Source organism: Ursus americanus, chromosome 29 (genome assembly GCF_024610735.1).
Source record: "Ursus americanus isolate L20-20 chromosome 29, mUrsAme1.1.p, whole genome shotgun sequence".
NCBI lineage: Eukaryota > Metazoa > Chordata > Mammalia > Carnivora > Ursidae > Ursus > Ursus americanus.
Window position 1 is genome coordinate 30,283,287 of NC_142155.1, and position 13,734 is coordinate 30,297,020.

Genomic DNA, 13,734 nt, shown 5'->3' on the forward strand with positions numbered 1-13,734 from the left:
TGTTTTGGCAGATTTTATTCACATAAAATGTTTTAATCATAAGCAAAATCATTAACTCTGAATTCAGACAATATAGTCAAAATATATTTTAGTTCAACTTAAGGCACTACATACAGATTTCTTTAAAGCATACTCATGTGATTTTATTTACACACTATTTTAAGAAGTGACAATAAAATACATACTTTCCATCTTTGTCCTTCATTTATAACTTTATGTATTCACAATGAAATAAACCCCTCTAAATAAAAGGAATTAAATGCCATCATCCTGAAAGCTTACCAGATACGGACAAGAAAGGGAGACACCCAAGAACAAGGCAAAGGCATTTTTAATCTTTTAATGTTCCGAGAATTTATCTTTAAATTCTTATACCAAGCTTAGTGACACAATAACACAAAACCTATACAGTACACAGCATTGAAATAATTTATATTAGAATTCTATTGCTATTTACCAGAAGAACTTGCACATTAATAACAGAACTGTCCTTTATAACTAAATGCACTTACTCTGAATTCACTCACTGAATTAACAAAAAACAATAAGTTTTCCTATTACCTTTGACTATTGTTGTCATAAACTCAAATGTTTCCTGGAGCCAAATACTTTCTATCACCCAGAAAACATGTCAGGATATTAGCCAATTATTCAACAAAATACACACCAAAACCTTAAAGTGAACGGCTGGCTTCACTAAAAGATTTTCTCAGTGTACTAGAGGAGTCGTTGGCTTTAACAGTGATAATTTTTTAAAAATACAAATGAATTAACATAAAATTCAAAATAATAACATATAAACATCTCTTTGATTAAATAAATACTGTTTTGTCCCATCAGCATATATACAAAAAAATTTTACAATTTTAATTAAAGTTAATATTTTGAGAATGGAATGAAAGACAAGACAAATAGGTAAATGTCTTGTTCAAAAGGTTAAGACATTGATGGGACATCCCTTCCTTTTCCATCCCATATGAAATCCACTCACAGGCTAGACGCTACGGATTTCTGAAACTCACAACCACCAAGCAAACCAATGCAATCACCAAAACAGCAAAACAGCACTGCAAGCACCGAGCTCTACTGAACCAGTATAAAATACCCTGCTACTATTTTAGGTACTTCAAAAAGTGTCCACTGTGTTATATGTGACTGTCCTTTTTTTTTTTTTTTAAATGGAAATTGAAACAGAAAGACATTTTTCTATTGTTTTGTTCAGAAAAACTATTAACCTCTAGGGTAACTTTTATGTGAGGAAAAAAGTGAAATATAATTTGTCAAAAAGCAAAACTAACCCTATTGGTTTTATCTCATTTATTTACTATGTTATTAATACAGTCAACTTATGACCGATAGCATGAACTATTTATGCAGGCTGTAGAAATGCTTCTCAAGAACCCCCCAAAAAATAGGTACTGAATCCCCGGATCGCAAAATTAGCAGTGACTAAACAGGATGAATTATATGTTTGATGACTGGCACCGTTTTCTTTACCATCACAGATAATCAACATTTCACTGGGTTGCATATTTATTGTAGATAATTTTTTTTATCTGTAAAACAGTTACCTAGTTTATTTTATATTGTCAAAACCTCAAATATCACACTATTAATTGCTTGCCTCAGGTCTTGATGGATGGTTCCTGAACCCCATTTTTCCTTTAACAGATACAATCTAGTCTGTCACACCTCAGTTGCTGCATGTTACTTTTGATTACTAGAAAGTACCACCTGGCAAAGGTCGGATGGCACTTCTTCACAGCAAATCCTTAGCTCTGAACATGTATGTTTAAAAAAATCAGAGCACAGTAATTATTTCTGTGAACCAAACATTGGAGAAAAAGCAGAGGCAGCACTCAGGCTACGGAATGTTAACAGCACTTATATTCTGCCACTTAACATATGAAGAGTGGGAAAGATCAAAAGATACCAAATTCCATTTTAAATTTAACTACTCTATTGCCTAAAAAGTAAGGCATAATGTCCCAAAGGTAGATCTCAAAATCTCTCTTCCTCATTCTGACCCAATTGAAGCCAGATTCCTATTCGGGTCATAAATTTTTTTTATAGCACTTGGATACCTCTGGCTACAATAAACAACATGAGAAAGTAAAACACAGTAACAAAAACTAAGGAACTTTCTTCAGTTATGACTTTGAGTCATAAGAAAGTAAACAAATATGAAGTGCAAATATACCCTTTGGTGAGAGCCACGTTCCGTGGGAATGTGGAAGTCAGCCCACAGACCAGCCGCCTCTGACCTCCTCGGTCAGTCACAGGAAGTCTGCACACTCATATGCACAAACACACTCACACTCACACACACGAATAATTTACACATCGGCATTAAGCACAGATACAGAAAAGCAATTCTTTCCATTTTCTTAATTTCTTATTAGCAACAATCTTCAAAAGATATCTTTCCTGGCTTCAACAGTTTAGGAATCTTAACAAAGACACAATGGTGAAGACTCAAGCTTTGTATCACACAGTCTTTGTTGTATTTTTTATAATAGCTTTTCTTAAAATAATTTCTTCATATGCTAGCTCTGTTCTGCCTGGTTAACCGATTTTATTAACCATCACCTACGTCACAGGTTTACTTGGGATATAAACTCTAATAAAGTTATTATATATAAAAATATAGAAAACTTTTCCTTCCTGTTACACAAAATCCACTAATTGCATAAAGATTTCTGTTGTTTCAGATATAAATATAAACATTTATTAGAAAAGCATGCCTACTAAATTTTGATATATTTTTATTTAAAAATGTGTCAATCTTCATTGGGAAAAAAAAAGGCAGAGGCAATATTTTTCTTAAAAAAAGTTTCTAGTTAGAGAAATAGTTGGTGTTCACTAATGATTGATTAGCAATTTTTACTACGGTCAGGGCTTTTTGTATTAGCTGATGCACCAAGACAAAGCACAAGGAAAACAAAGTAATTCTAGCATGCTTGGTCTAAGCTCTTTGTCTTTCAAGGTTTATTTTTTCATCGTTTAAACACATTTCTTGAGGGTATCCTTGGTATCGTGACTAATCAGATGCTGTGTCAACTCTGGCACATGTTACTCAATTAAAGGATCGTCATCGTCTTCTTGCAGCTGAAGTCGGGAAAATGGACGGGGTACAGACAGTCTATTCTGCATGATTATAATGAGGCATGTTAGCGTGGTTAAGACCAAGAGCGCACCGATAACAATTCCAATGGCTTCCGGGAGATTAATGCACCACTGGTCAACTAACAAACACTTAGTATGACCAAAGGTTCCATTGTTGGGATGTGGTTGTAATCCCAGGATGTGGCACATCATTGGATAAATATCCACACTGTTGATTGTGCTGTGTTTGTAGCCTTTGTGAAACGCTGGGCCGTGGGCAGCTAGAAACGGATGCATACTAGACAAAGAGTTATCATAACCATGGTCACCTACTGAAAAAAGAACAAAATTATGTTAGTTCCTAAAAGAAACACTGATCTTTCTATTACAAAATAACTTGATTCTAGTGTAAATATACTGATTCTTGCCAGTGTAATTCCCATCCATTAAAATTCTGCATCAGTTGGACCAGACGGGGGCCAGAAAGAAAACTTTGTTTTTTCCAACTCAGCCATGTCCCCTATTTCACACATACACCCCTTTCCCAAGTGGTCATGACCCGAGGCTTTGAAACTATTTCTCAACCTGATGCACCTATCTTTCAGGGCCAGCCCCACGCATTTCACCTGTCAATTTCCAGCACTGTGCGCACGCAAACAGCACTAGTGCCTGGAGGAGAGCGGCCGGGCTGAGGGACCTGAATACCTGGGGAGAGCAGAGCTGAGTAAAACCAGCGAAAGGGTCGAAGAAGCGCATCTGCAGCCTTACCTGCATCACCGGCTCCTGTGATAAGAAGTAAGATTACGTATTATAGTCCTGGTTTATTGACAGTGAACGGACGCCTCGACCTCTGGAGGGCCAAGTGAGAATGTTACAGAAGGGCTTCCTGTATTCAATGTGAAGTCTAACCAGTTCACGAACCTCTGAAACTCCAAATTGAACTCACAGAAAAACATGACAGTCCCGGACAGAGGCCCAATACCAGATTCTCGGTTTTTAGCTCTATTTTGGCAAATATTCCCTTTTAGTGTATGCCTGTTGCACTGATAAGCTCCTGTTTTCATATGCAGTACAAGTGCCGAGTGGTGAGTATATCAGTTTGTGTTATATTATTCTTTAATTTCATGTCCGGAAATTCATAATAGAAATAATGAATGTGATCAACATAATAACAATTAATACTTTATATAGACTTTACGATTTCAATAATGTAAAAATACATGTATATGTACTAGAAAAAAGTTTAGAAGGGGGAAACTCCATACCTCTGTATTGGTATTTTCTCTTTTCTAAACTTTTCTGTTTTCTCAGTTTTCAACAGTGAGTATAAAAGTATGAAACATACAAATTCCATTAACCTTTAGTCTTATCCTTGTCTGAAGCCTCTGATTTGCTATATTGATCAGGGATCTGCACACTATAGCCCCTGGCCAAATTCAGCCCTCCACCTGTTTTTGTAAACAAAGTTTCATTTCAACAGCCTGCATCACTTTGTTTACATAATGTCCACTGCTGCTTTTCCACTACACAGGCAGAATTCAGTGATACAGAAACCAGCTGGCCAATAAAGCCTAACATATTTACTATTTGGCCTTTTACAGAAAAAGTGTTCTGACTCCTGCTACAGACTACAAAACCAGTTTTGTTTTGTTTTTTTAAAGTACTCAAATTGAATTTAACATATGGAGAAATAAGCTTCGGTTCAGGGGAGACCTGTAACTCCCCCCTCTATATCTCCTTGGCTTTAGGAGAGGTTTTGATACACCTCTTCTGCTTCTTGCCCAGTGTTCCAAACAGCTATTAACACTCAGGTAAATGATTTCATCACAGGGGAAAGACTCTGGGTTACTTAGACAATGTTTTTTAATACATAACATTTAAAAAACATTTGAACTATCAAATCTTTCCCCCTGTACTTTGTTTCTTTACTTCTCATTTTCTACAAATCAAGAGAACTTGAAAGTTACTGAAAGTTGAAAGTTACTTGAAAGTTACTGACAGTAACTGCAGTGTGAGTAAGAAAGTAAAACTACACCTTTGCCCTTAAGGTCACCCACCCTCCTCATCTACAGGTAAAACTGTGGTTATAAATTGCTACTGAATGAAAACCTGAGAATTATCCAGTCAAAAAGTGAACTGATTACACAGTGTTAATATCTCTAAATCAAAGTACCCTGTTAACAGAACAATGGCACAATGTATGATTTATCCCCAGAATACAACAGAAATATCCTAAATACTTACATTTTGGTAATGATTTATTTAAAACAATTGTCCACCCTTCATCAGCAACCAAAATAATAGGCTGAATTCGATCATTATGTTGGTAATGAAATCTGGCAGGAATATCTTCTTTGAGATAAACATTCATGTGAGGGTTACAGACTTTCAGTCTGTTATAAACCTCTGTTGTATCTGGAAGAAAAAGGAAATGGTAAAGGAAAAAAGTAATGACTGGCTGATAAAGAAAAAAAAATACTTCTAACTAGAATAACTGGAAATAAATCCTGAACAATGTCATCTATTAAATCACTTTCAATTCTTAAAAAACAAAGCGATAATTCTGTGACCTTATTGGACACACACACACACACACACACACACCCATCTTTCCAAGCATTCACATATCTCTTTTTTCATTTTGTGATTCTCTCTGGTGGACTTTTATACAAAAGGGGACATTTTCACATATAGCTTCCTAAGTAAATATAAACTAATTACATATTGCTGCTAATTATTAATTCTAAGATCAACAGATAAACAGTACATCTCACACAAAAATCCAAGATATTTTTTAAGGATAAAAATTTCCTGTTTCCATTAGTGTGAATTAAGAAATGTATCAAAAAGCAACGAAGTAATCTCATTGAACATGAACCTAAGGATAACTGCTTAAAGACTTGTCAATTAAGGGGAAAAACATTTAATCCCACTCCGAGTAAGAATATATGGCGCGGCACTACAAAAGGCAGGGCTGCATTCTTTTATAAAACCCTCCCTCCTCATTCAATTGCTCCCTTCAAATGTCCCTCAGCTAAAAGGTTACTTACTTATTTTGGGAAGTATAGCAGCAACTGGAGTCAAATCTATAAGAGTGTAGCTTGAACGATCAATGCAGAGATCCAAGTTTATCAGTCTGTCCTTAGAGCACTGGGTCATCCCATGATCACTTGTAATGATCACATTGAGATTTTCCCACAATCCTAGCACCTTGAGTTTGTGGACTAGCTCACCAATAAGGTTATCTACCTCTTTCAACACTCTGTACATGTTTTCTTTATCTTCGGGTCCATATTTGTGGCCACTTGCATCTGGTTCTTCCCAGTAGAGTGTTGCAAAGGTAACTGGTGGGTTTGAATTCATCAGCCACATGGTAATATTATTTAGTCTCTCCTCAAATGACACTGAAGAGCTATAATTCATAAAATAGGAAGGTGTGGTATTGTGAATGGGTACGTCAGTACCAGGCCACATAGCAGCGGCACTCGATCTGTTCTCCTGAAGCTGATTGGTCACCCAAATAGGTACTGCCTCATTCCACCAAAAAGGATCCTTGTCATCAAAGTCAGAAAAATGTTTCTTTGTGATTACATCATACATGGAATTAGCCACGATGCCATGGCTTTCTTCATACAAGCCTGTCACAATACTGTAGTGGTTTGGAAATGTTTTTGTGATAAAAACATTTTTAACATGCTCTACCAGGACTCCTTCTTTGATAAAATTCTGAAGATGAGGAAACTCATAGTTCTGTAGATAGTCAGCTCTGAAACCATCAAAGGACACCAGAAGTAACTTGGGTGGCAGGCTATGGGAAGAGTTACCTCTACAACCAGTTGTAAGTCCAGAAAATAAAAGTATTACTAATAACTTCATAATGAATGTGTTGAAGGAGAGCAATCAGGGTTCCTAAAATATAAAAACACAGTTCATAAGTGGTAGATTTGGATTAAGTTTCAGAAGTTTAGCCATTGGGAGAAAAGAAGCAAAATTTATCAACTTTTTATATACCAGTTTTATATCAACTTAGAATTAAGTAACATCATTTACTGAAAGATAACTGAATAAAGCTAAAATTGGGGAAAAAAACCCGTCTTTACTTGTCCAATTTCCTATTTATACACATCCTGCCCATCCTTCATGCTCTGAAGGGGGTATGGGCCATTCTTATACTCCCCAGATATACTCCTGTTTGGTTGCCTGCTTTTCTGCAGTAGCAGAAATTACTCTAGAGACTTAATAAGAAGAGGGGTACCTGGCTGGCTCTGTCAGTGTAGCAAGCAACTCTTGATCTCAGGGTGTAAGTTTGTGCCCACGTTGGGTACAGAGATTACTTAAAAATAAAATCTTTAAAAAAAACTTAATAAGAACAGATGAAGAAAGAAAAATGATCTTTTTGCACAAAAGAGAAATAATACCAAGCCTTCAGAGGCTCCAGAAAGGGAGATTATTTTTCTAGTTTAATGACTGGTAACTATGTTCCTTTCAAGCCACAGAAATAGGTGGTGGAAATGCTAGCATGCTGACTCACCACCAGCTCCTATTGAAGATACTGGCATGAAAAAGGGGAGTAAGAAATAAATACTACCTGAGAAAAAGAACCCACCTCAATCTATACATTCCCCGAATTTATAGGAGGTTGACAGAGCCAATAGGGACCTGGCTGCCACAGTGACTTCTGAAGAAATCCAACAGCTGTTGAAATGAACTTCACCATATCCTTTAAACTTCCTCTTTACTACCAAGGACATAATTATTCTACTTAATACCCCCGGCTCAGAGCTCTCTCTGATCATTCATTATGTATTTATGTATGTATGTATGTATGTATGTATGTATGTATTTATTTATTTTTGACAATCCACTAACAACAAAAACAGCTTTCCCATAATAAATCTCCCTGCCTTCAGTCTCTATCATCTTTGGTCCTGCAGAAAACAGGATAGGTGATTTAGGCAGCATGACTCCCTTCAGTTGGACAGGATATCTCTTCCAGTCTAACAGGAGAGAAGGAGCTAAAGCTAGGTAAGCTAACAGGTCTGAGCACTGGAGATAAAGGGTTGCATTCTCTGTGCTGCAAAAGGTAGAGGCAATTACTGAGAGGGAGTGGGATGGTAAAAGGTTCGAGGGCTTGAGAAACGTAGAGAATGTCTGAAATGGCCAACATGGAGAATGGGAGAGAGTGCAGGGCAACAGTAGGACGGGTGGTCCGAGCTGACAGCAGGTGTCATGAATTTTCAGTGACACTGTTGATCAGTTTTCTCTGCATTTCAGAGGCCCTGGCACGGGTCTGAACAGAATAAGCAGCTGATGGTGCCTGCACTCGAGACTGTGAGAAACTCAAGTGCAAGGAAGGAAGTTAAAGATCCCGACTGGGGAGTGGCTAAATCTGAACTGCAGCACCCGAGCTCACACTGATAAAGAGAGTGAGGCAGAGAAGCCTCTGGACTAGAGGTTCTGAGGGAAGCTGCAAGGATGTGAGGCTGCAGTCGGAGTGAGGTGAGGGAGCTCATTAGGTGAGCGCAGGAAGACCCCAGGTACGACCGCGGGGGCTGCACCTCGAGGTCCCAGGCCCAAGCAGCAGCGAGCTAACTGACGTGACGATTACGTGAGCCATTTACCGCGCGTTCTTTTCTTCTAACTGAATTACCTGAAGGCAGAGACTTTCCTTCCTTCAAACCCACCAGCTAGGTGGTCTGTGTGCGCGTCATTCAACCACCTGCTGACTGAAGCTGGGACCGGCTCAGAACCAGGAACTTCAAAATGGGAAGACCAAAGGCACAGCATCTGGTCTGGGAGGGTCTCTGGGTCTGAGCAGTCTACCGTCTCAAGCTGCGACGGGCTGCCTTCGGGGTGGCCGCACGCCCCAGCCGTCGCCGAGGCCGTCCATGAGGCCCAAACGGGACGCAGCGACACCACCGCGTGAGCTCTCCACCGGGGAGAGGCGCGGGCTGTGCGGTACAGAGACACACGGTTCGGACGGCCTGGCCACGGCTCCACAACGGCAGCTCTCGAGCATCGAGGCGGCGGCGGCCTCTGCTCGCTCGGTATCTGCCGCCCTCCTCCCTCAGTGGGTCACGCGACAACCGTACGCCGGCGGCCGCCGGCTCCAGCAGCTGAGAACGTGCGCGGGGCCATGTCTGCAGGAACGCCGGGACGGCGCGGCCCCGCTGTCGCTCTCACTACAGCCGACTTCCGGTGCACAAGTACCTGCTTCCGGCACGAGTGGCTGAGACGGCAAAGAGGGGGCACCGCAGCTAAAAGATATCACCGACCTAGTTTTTAAAAACTGTCTCTAGGTACTGCCCTGGCTCTTTCCCTCAGGAACCCGTCTACACTCCCACCAATTCCACTGCACAAACTATTCCGCGGGCAAGTCAAGGCGCACGTATGTCAAACTGAGCGCATTCTCCGCACCTCCAAATCCTCCTCCTTTGCTTAGTTCCCCAGCCTGCGGAACAGCTTCCCGTTCTCACACCAGCGCTGCCCGGAGGAGCCCGTCCGTGCCAGCCTCGTCGACCCCACTTGCATAGCATCTACTACAGCACAGTAGGCAGAAAAATCGCCGACGGGAGCCTGTCGCACGTGCAGCGGCCCAGTCCCTACCCCTAGGAAACTCTGGCTCAGTCAGGCTGGAGTAGAAGCCAGAACGTGCATTTGGAACAGCTCCCCATTCTTTCCGTCTCTACTGCTGCCATACTTCTAAAAGCCCTTCAACAGGAGGCTTCTGTCTCTTAACTGACCGTCCCACCTCATTCACCTCCCCTTTCTCACCTAATACCTGCTCTCAACTTCACCTTCCTGGGTGTCGCTCTGTTCACAACACTCCTCTAAAAAACAATGCTCGAGGAGTCCCCCTGCCTATACAAACACTTCAGCCCGGCAGTCAGGCCCCTGCAGTATCCAGGCCCAACCCACAGGCACGTGACCGTGAAATAGTTACAGAAATCATTGCCAACCGGACTTTCCTTTTACCATATTTCACCATCACCGTCTGCCCAAATGTATTTCAAAGACGTGTAAGAGATAACAGGCATTTATCTGGGTGACCTATAGGTGACCTATAACAGCTCTTTAGTAATAGTCTGCACTCCCAAACATCCTGAAGTTACCTCCTGACATGAAGTCTCGCCCAAACACTCTTTTAGGTTATTATTTTTTTTAATCACTCAATACATATCTAATATAACTAAGATAATACCACAAAAATGTATATATGTGCCATGTATCAGGGGATGAGGGCTTTACACTTTCCAAATCTGTCGTACTCACAATAGGGGCATAAATAATCAAAGCAATGAATCAGGCTGTCATCCTGAAAGAACAAAGACAAGGGTGAATGAACTCTGTTCTATAAAACCAAAACTCCTTTGTAATGCTGTGCTTGAGAGCCATACACCGTAAAGCCTTGTTTTTAACACTAAGCCCTTTGAGGAATTACTACAAATGGAATATCATAGTATGTCCAAACCTTTTTCAACAGAGTTATCTCTAAGAACAGCAGGGTGCCAAACCAATTCAACAAATGGCACCTGGACAGCTGGATATCCACACGCCAGAGAATGAATTTGGACCCCGAATCTCATACCATATACCAAAATTCACTACAAATGGCTCACGGACCAAAATTTAGAACTGAAACTAAAACTCTTAGAAGAAAATATAGGAGGAAATCTTCATGACCTTGAATTAGGCAAAGGCTTCTTAGGTACGGCACCAAAAACACAAGTGACAAATAAATAGGACTTCATTGAGACTAAAAACTTTTGTGTTTTAAAGGATACCATGAAGAAAGAGAAAAGACAACCCACAGAATGCGAGAAAATATTTGCAAATCGTCTGATAAGTGATTCATAATTAGAATGTATAAAAACTTGTAAGAACGTAAAAAGTCAAACAATCCAATTAAAAAATGAGCAAAGGATCTGAAAAGACATTTCTCCAAAGATGTACAGGTGGCAAATAAGCACACGAAAAGATGTTCAACATCCTTAGGGAAATGCAAATCAAAACCACAATGAAATACCACTTCAGACCCACTAGGATGGAGAGAATCAAAAAGACTGACAACAGCAAGAGTAAGTAAGGATGTAAGGAAACTGGAACGTTTATACAGTGCTGGTGAGAATGTAAAATAGGAGAGCCACCTGGAAAACATTCTGGCAGTTCTTTAAAACTTTAAACACAGCCACCATATTATCAAGAAATTCAACTGCTAGGTGTATGTCCAAGAGAAATTAAAACAGATGCTCACACTACATAAAACCTGTACACAAATGTTCCCAGCAGCATTATTTTTAAGGGCCAAGAAGTGGAAATAACTCAAATGCCCATCGAGTGATGAAAAATGGACAAATATAATGTGGTCTATCCATACCATGGAATATTATTGGACAATAAAAAGGAATGAAGTGCTAACAGACACTACAAGTGGATAACCTTGACACATTATGCTAAGTGGAAGAAGACAATCACTGAAGATCTCTTACCGTATGACTCATTAGATGAAATGCCTAAGACAGGCAAGTCTATTAGAGACGGAAGTATACTGGTAGTGCTCGGGGAAAGGTTGGGGAGAAATGGGGAGTAAATTCCAATGGTATGAGATCTGTTTCCAAAGGTGATGAAAATGTTCTCATATTGACTGTGGTGATGGTTTCAGGGCTCCACAAAACTGTACACTTTAAATGAATGAACTGGATAGAGTGTGAATTATATCTCAATAAAACCATTATATTAACAACAACAAAAGAGGCATGAAACTGTAAACTTAAAAGCATCTGAAATGCCCTGCCAAAAAAACAGGAAACATCTTTGGTGTCTCATTTTATGCCCCCAAATTATGTGAAATTTGTACTCCATAATAGACTTGGGTATCTTTTTTTTTTTTTTAAGATTTTATTTATTTATTTGACAGAGATAGAGACAGCCAGCGAGAGAGGGAACACAAGCAGGGAGAGCGGGAGAGGAAGAAGCAGGCTCATAGCGGAGGTGCCTGATGTGGGGCTCGATCACAGAACGCTGGGATCACGCCCTGAGCCGAAGGCAGACGCTTAACCGCTGTGCCACCCAGGCGCCCCTAGACTTGGGTATCTTAACATGAAAATGTTATACCTTCCAAATGCAAAAGCAATAGCAAAACAAAAACCTGTGTCTGACCCTCTTGCAAAATACAATTAAATCAAAATCTCGCTTCCCTAAATCTTGAATGAAGACGATGCTCAAATACATGTGCTATTTATCCTGGGGTTCAGGAATGCGTTAGCACTCTTAGGATCCTTGTCCCCAGGCTTAGAAGCACAGACAGAGCAGAAAGATCACAGGCATTGATATCAGAATGATCCCAGAACTTAAACTCACATTCAGTCACTGGGCAATTGTGAGCAGATCTTACTTTTCCCAGACTTAGGTTTGGTGTTTGTGAAATGGGGATGCATACAGTCTTACAGAACAGGCCCTCAAATTTAGTCTCCTTTTATCCATTCTAGTTACAAAGCTGTTACGTTAGCAAAAAGTCTGTACTATGACAGGCAGAATACTACTATTGTGCAACCCTAAAATAATGAGAAATAATTTAGTCCAACCCCTTTTTACATATGCTAGAGCTGAAGTCCAGTGACTGGCCAAGCTTAGAAAGCAATTTAGTAGCTTTACTATGCACTTACTAATTCATGCCCCCAACAAGTTTACAAGTCTAATAACAGCAAGTTAACAAGACTAGTAATAAACTCCAAATGATTACCAAAACTTTTCCTGCCAGATCATGTTCATTAGCAGTGCCTATATCTATGCCTACTGCATTCTGTTTCATTCTAACAGGGGGTGTTAATCAATAAACAAAATACCAGTGAAAAGTTCTCAAGTAGTTTTCAAGGAAGCAAAATCACTAACTGTTACATGACCAAACTTTGAAAAAAATTCTGTAATTTTTCAAACAAACAAACAAAAAATAGCGGAGGGAAGAAGAAAAAGAAGAAGAAGAAAAAAAAGCAGACTCATCTGGACTACACCCAAATATCCCAACAGCAACCAGAAGTAGTAGGTAGTCATCTTCAATTCAGGGGACAAAACATGCTCTACCTCGTCTGGGATGACTTTTTTACCTGGATGGAATGCATGTCAGGCAATTCCCACAGGCATTCTCAGCCCAAGTGAAGCTGGGAGCGAGCAGCAGTTACAGGAAATGGTGAAAGATATTTGTCACCATTAGCTCGCCATCTGCTTGGTAATACAAAAGCCCTCGTCTAAAGACTTCACAAATATTTATAATGAAACTTTTATACAGGGGCGCCTGGGTAGCACAGTCGTTAAGTGTCTGCCTTCGGCTCAGGGCGTGATCCCGGCGTTATGGGATCGAGCCCCACATGAGGCCCCTCTGCTATGAGCCTGCTTCTTCCTCTCCCACTCCCCCTGCTTGTGTTCCCTCTCTCGCTGGCTGTCTCTCTCTCTGTCAAATAAATAAATAAAATCTTTAAAAAAAAATAAACTTTTATACAGCTTTAAAATAAAATAGCATTGTCTGTGGACATGGGACACTGGTGATTTCCTCTAGATTACTATTTTCTTATTGTTCTAAGGGGGAAAAAAACCTACTCTCTAGAAGACTTTCTCAGTCCTAAAAATTCTGGC

The 13,734-nt window shown here is 40.0% G+C and overlaps 1 protein-coding gene across 1 annotated transcript in view; it reads right to left on the reverse strand.

Annotated features, from left to right (window-relative positions):
* The window catches only part of ENPP4 (ectonucleotide pyrophosphatase/phosphodiesterase 4), a 14,924-nt gene continuing 1,190 nt past the window's right edge, over positions 1–13,734 (reverse strand). Inside the window, exons 2-4 of the mRNA XM_045801676.2 lie at positions 6,156–7,014; positions 5,350–5,520; positions 1–3,437 (exon numbers count right to left, since the gene is read on the reverse strand). Of these exons, the coding sequence (XP_045657632.2) occupies positions 3,073–3,437; positions 5,350–5,520; positions 6,156–6,981 (1,362 nt within the window). The 5' untranslated portion in view covers positions 6,982–7,014 and the 3' untranslated portion in view covers positions 1–3,072. The remainder of the gene's footprint in view (positions 3,438–5,349; positions 5,521–6,155; positions 7,015–13,734) is intronic.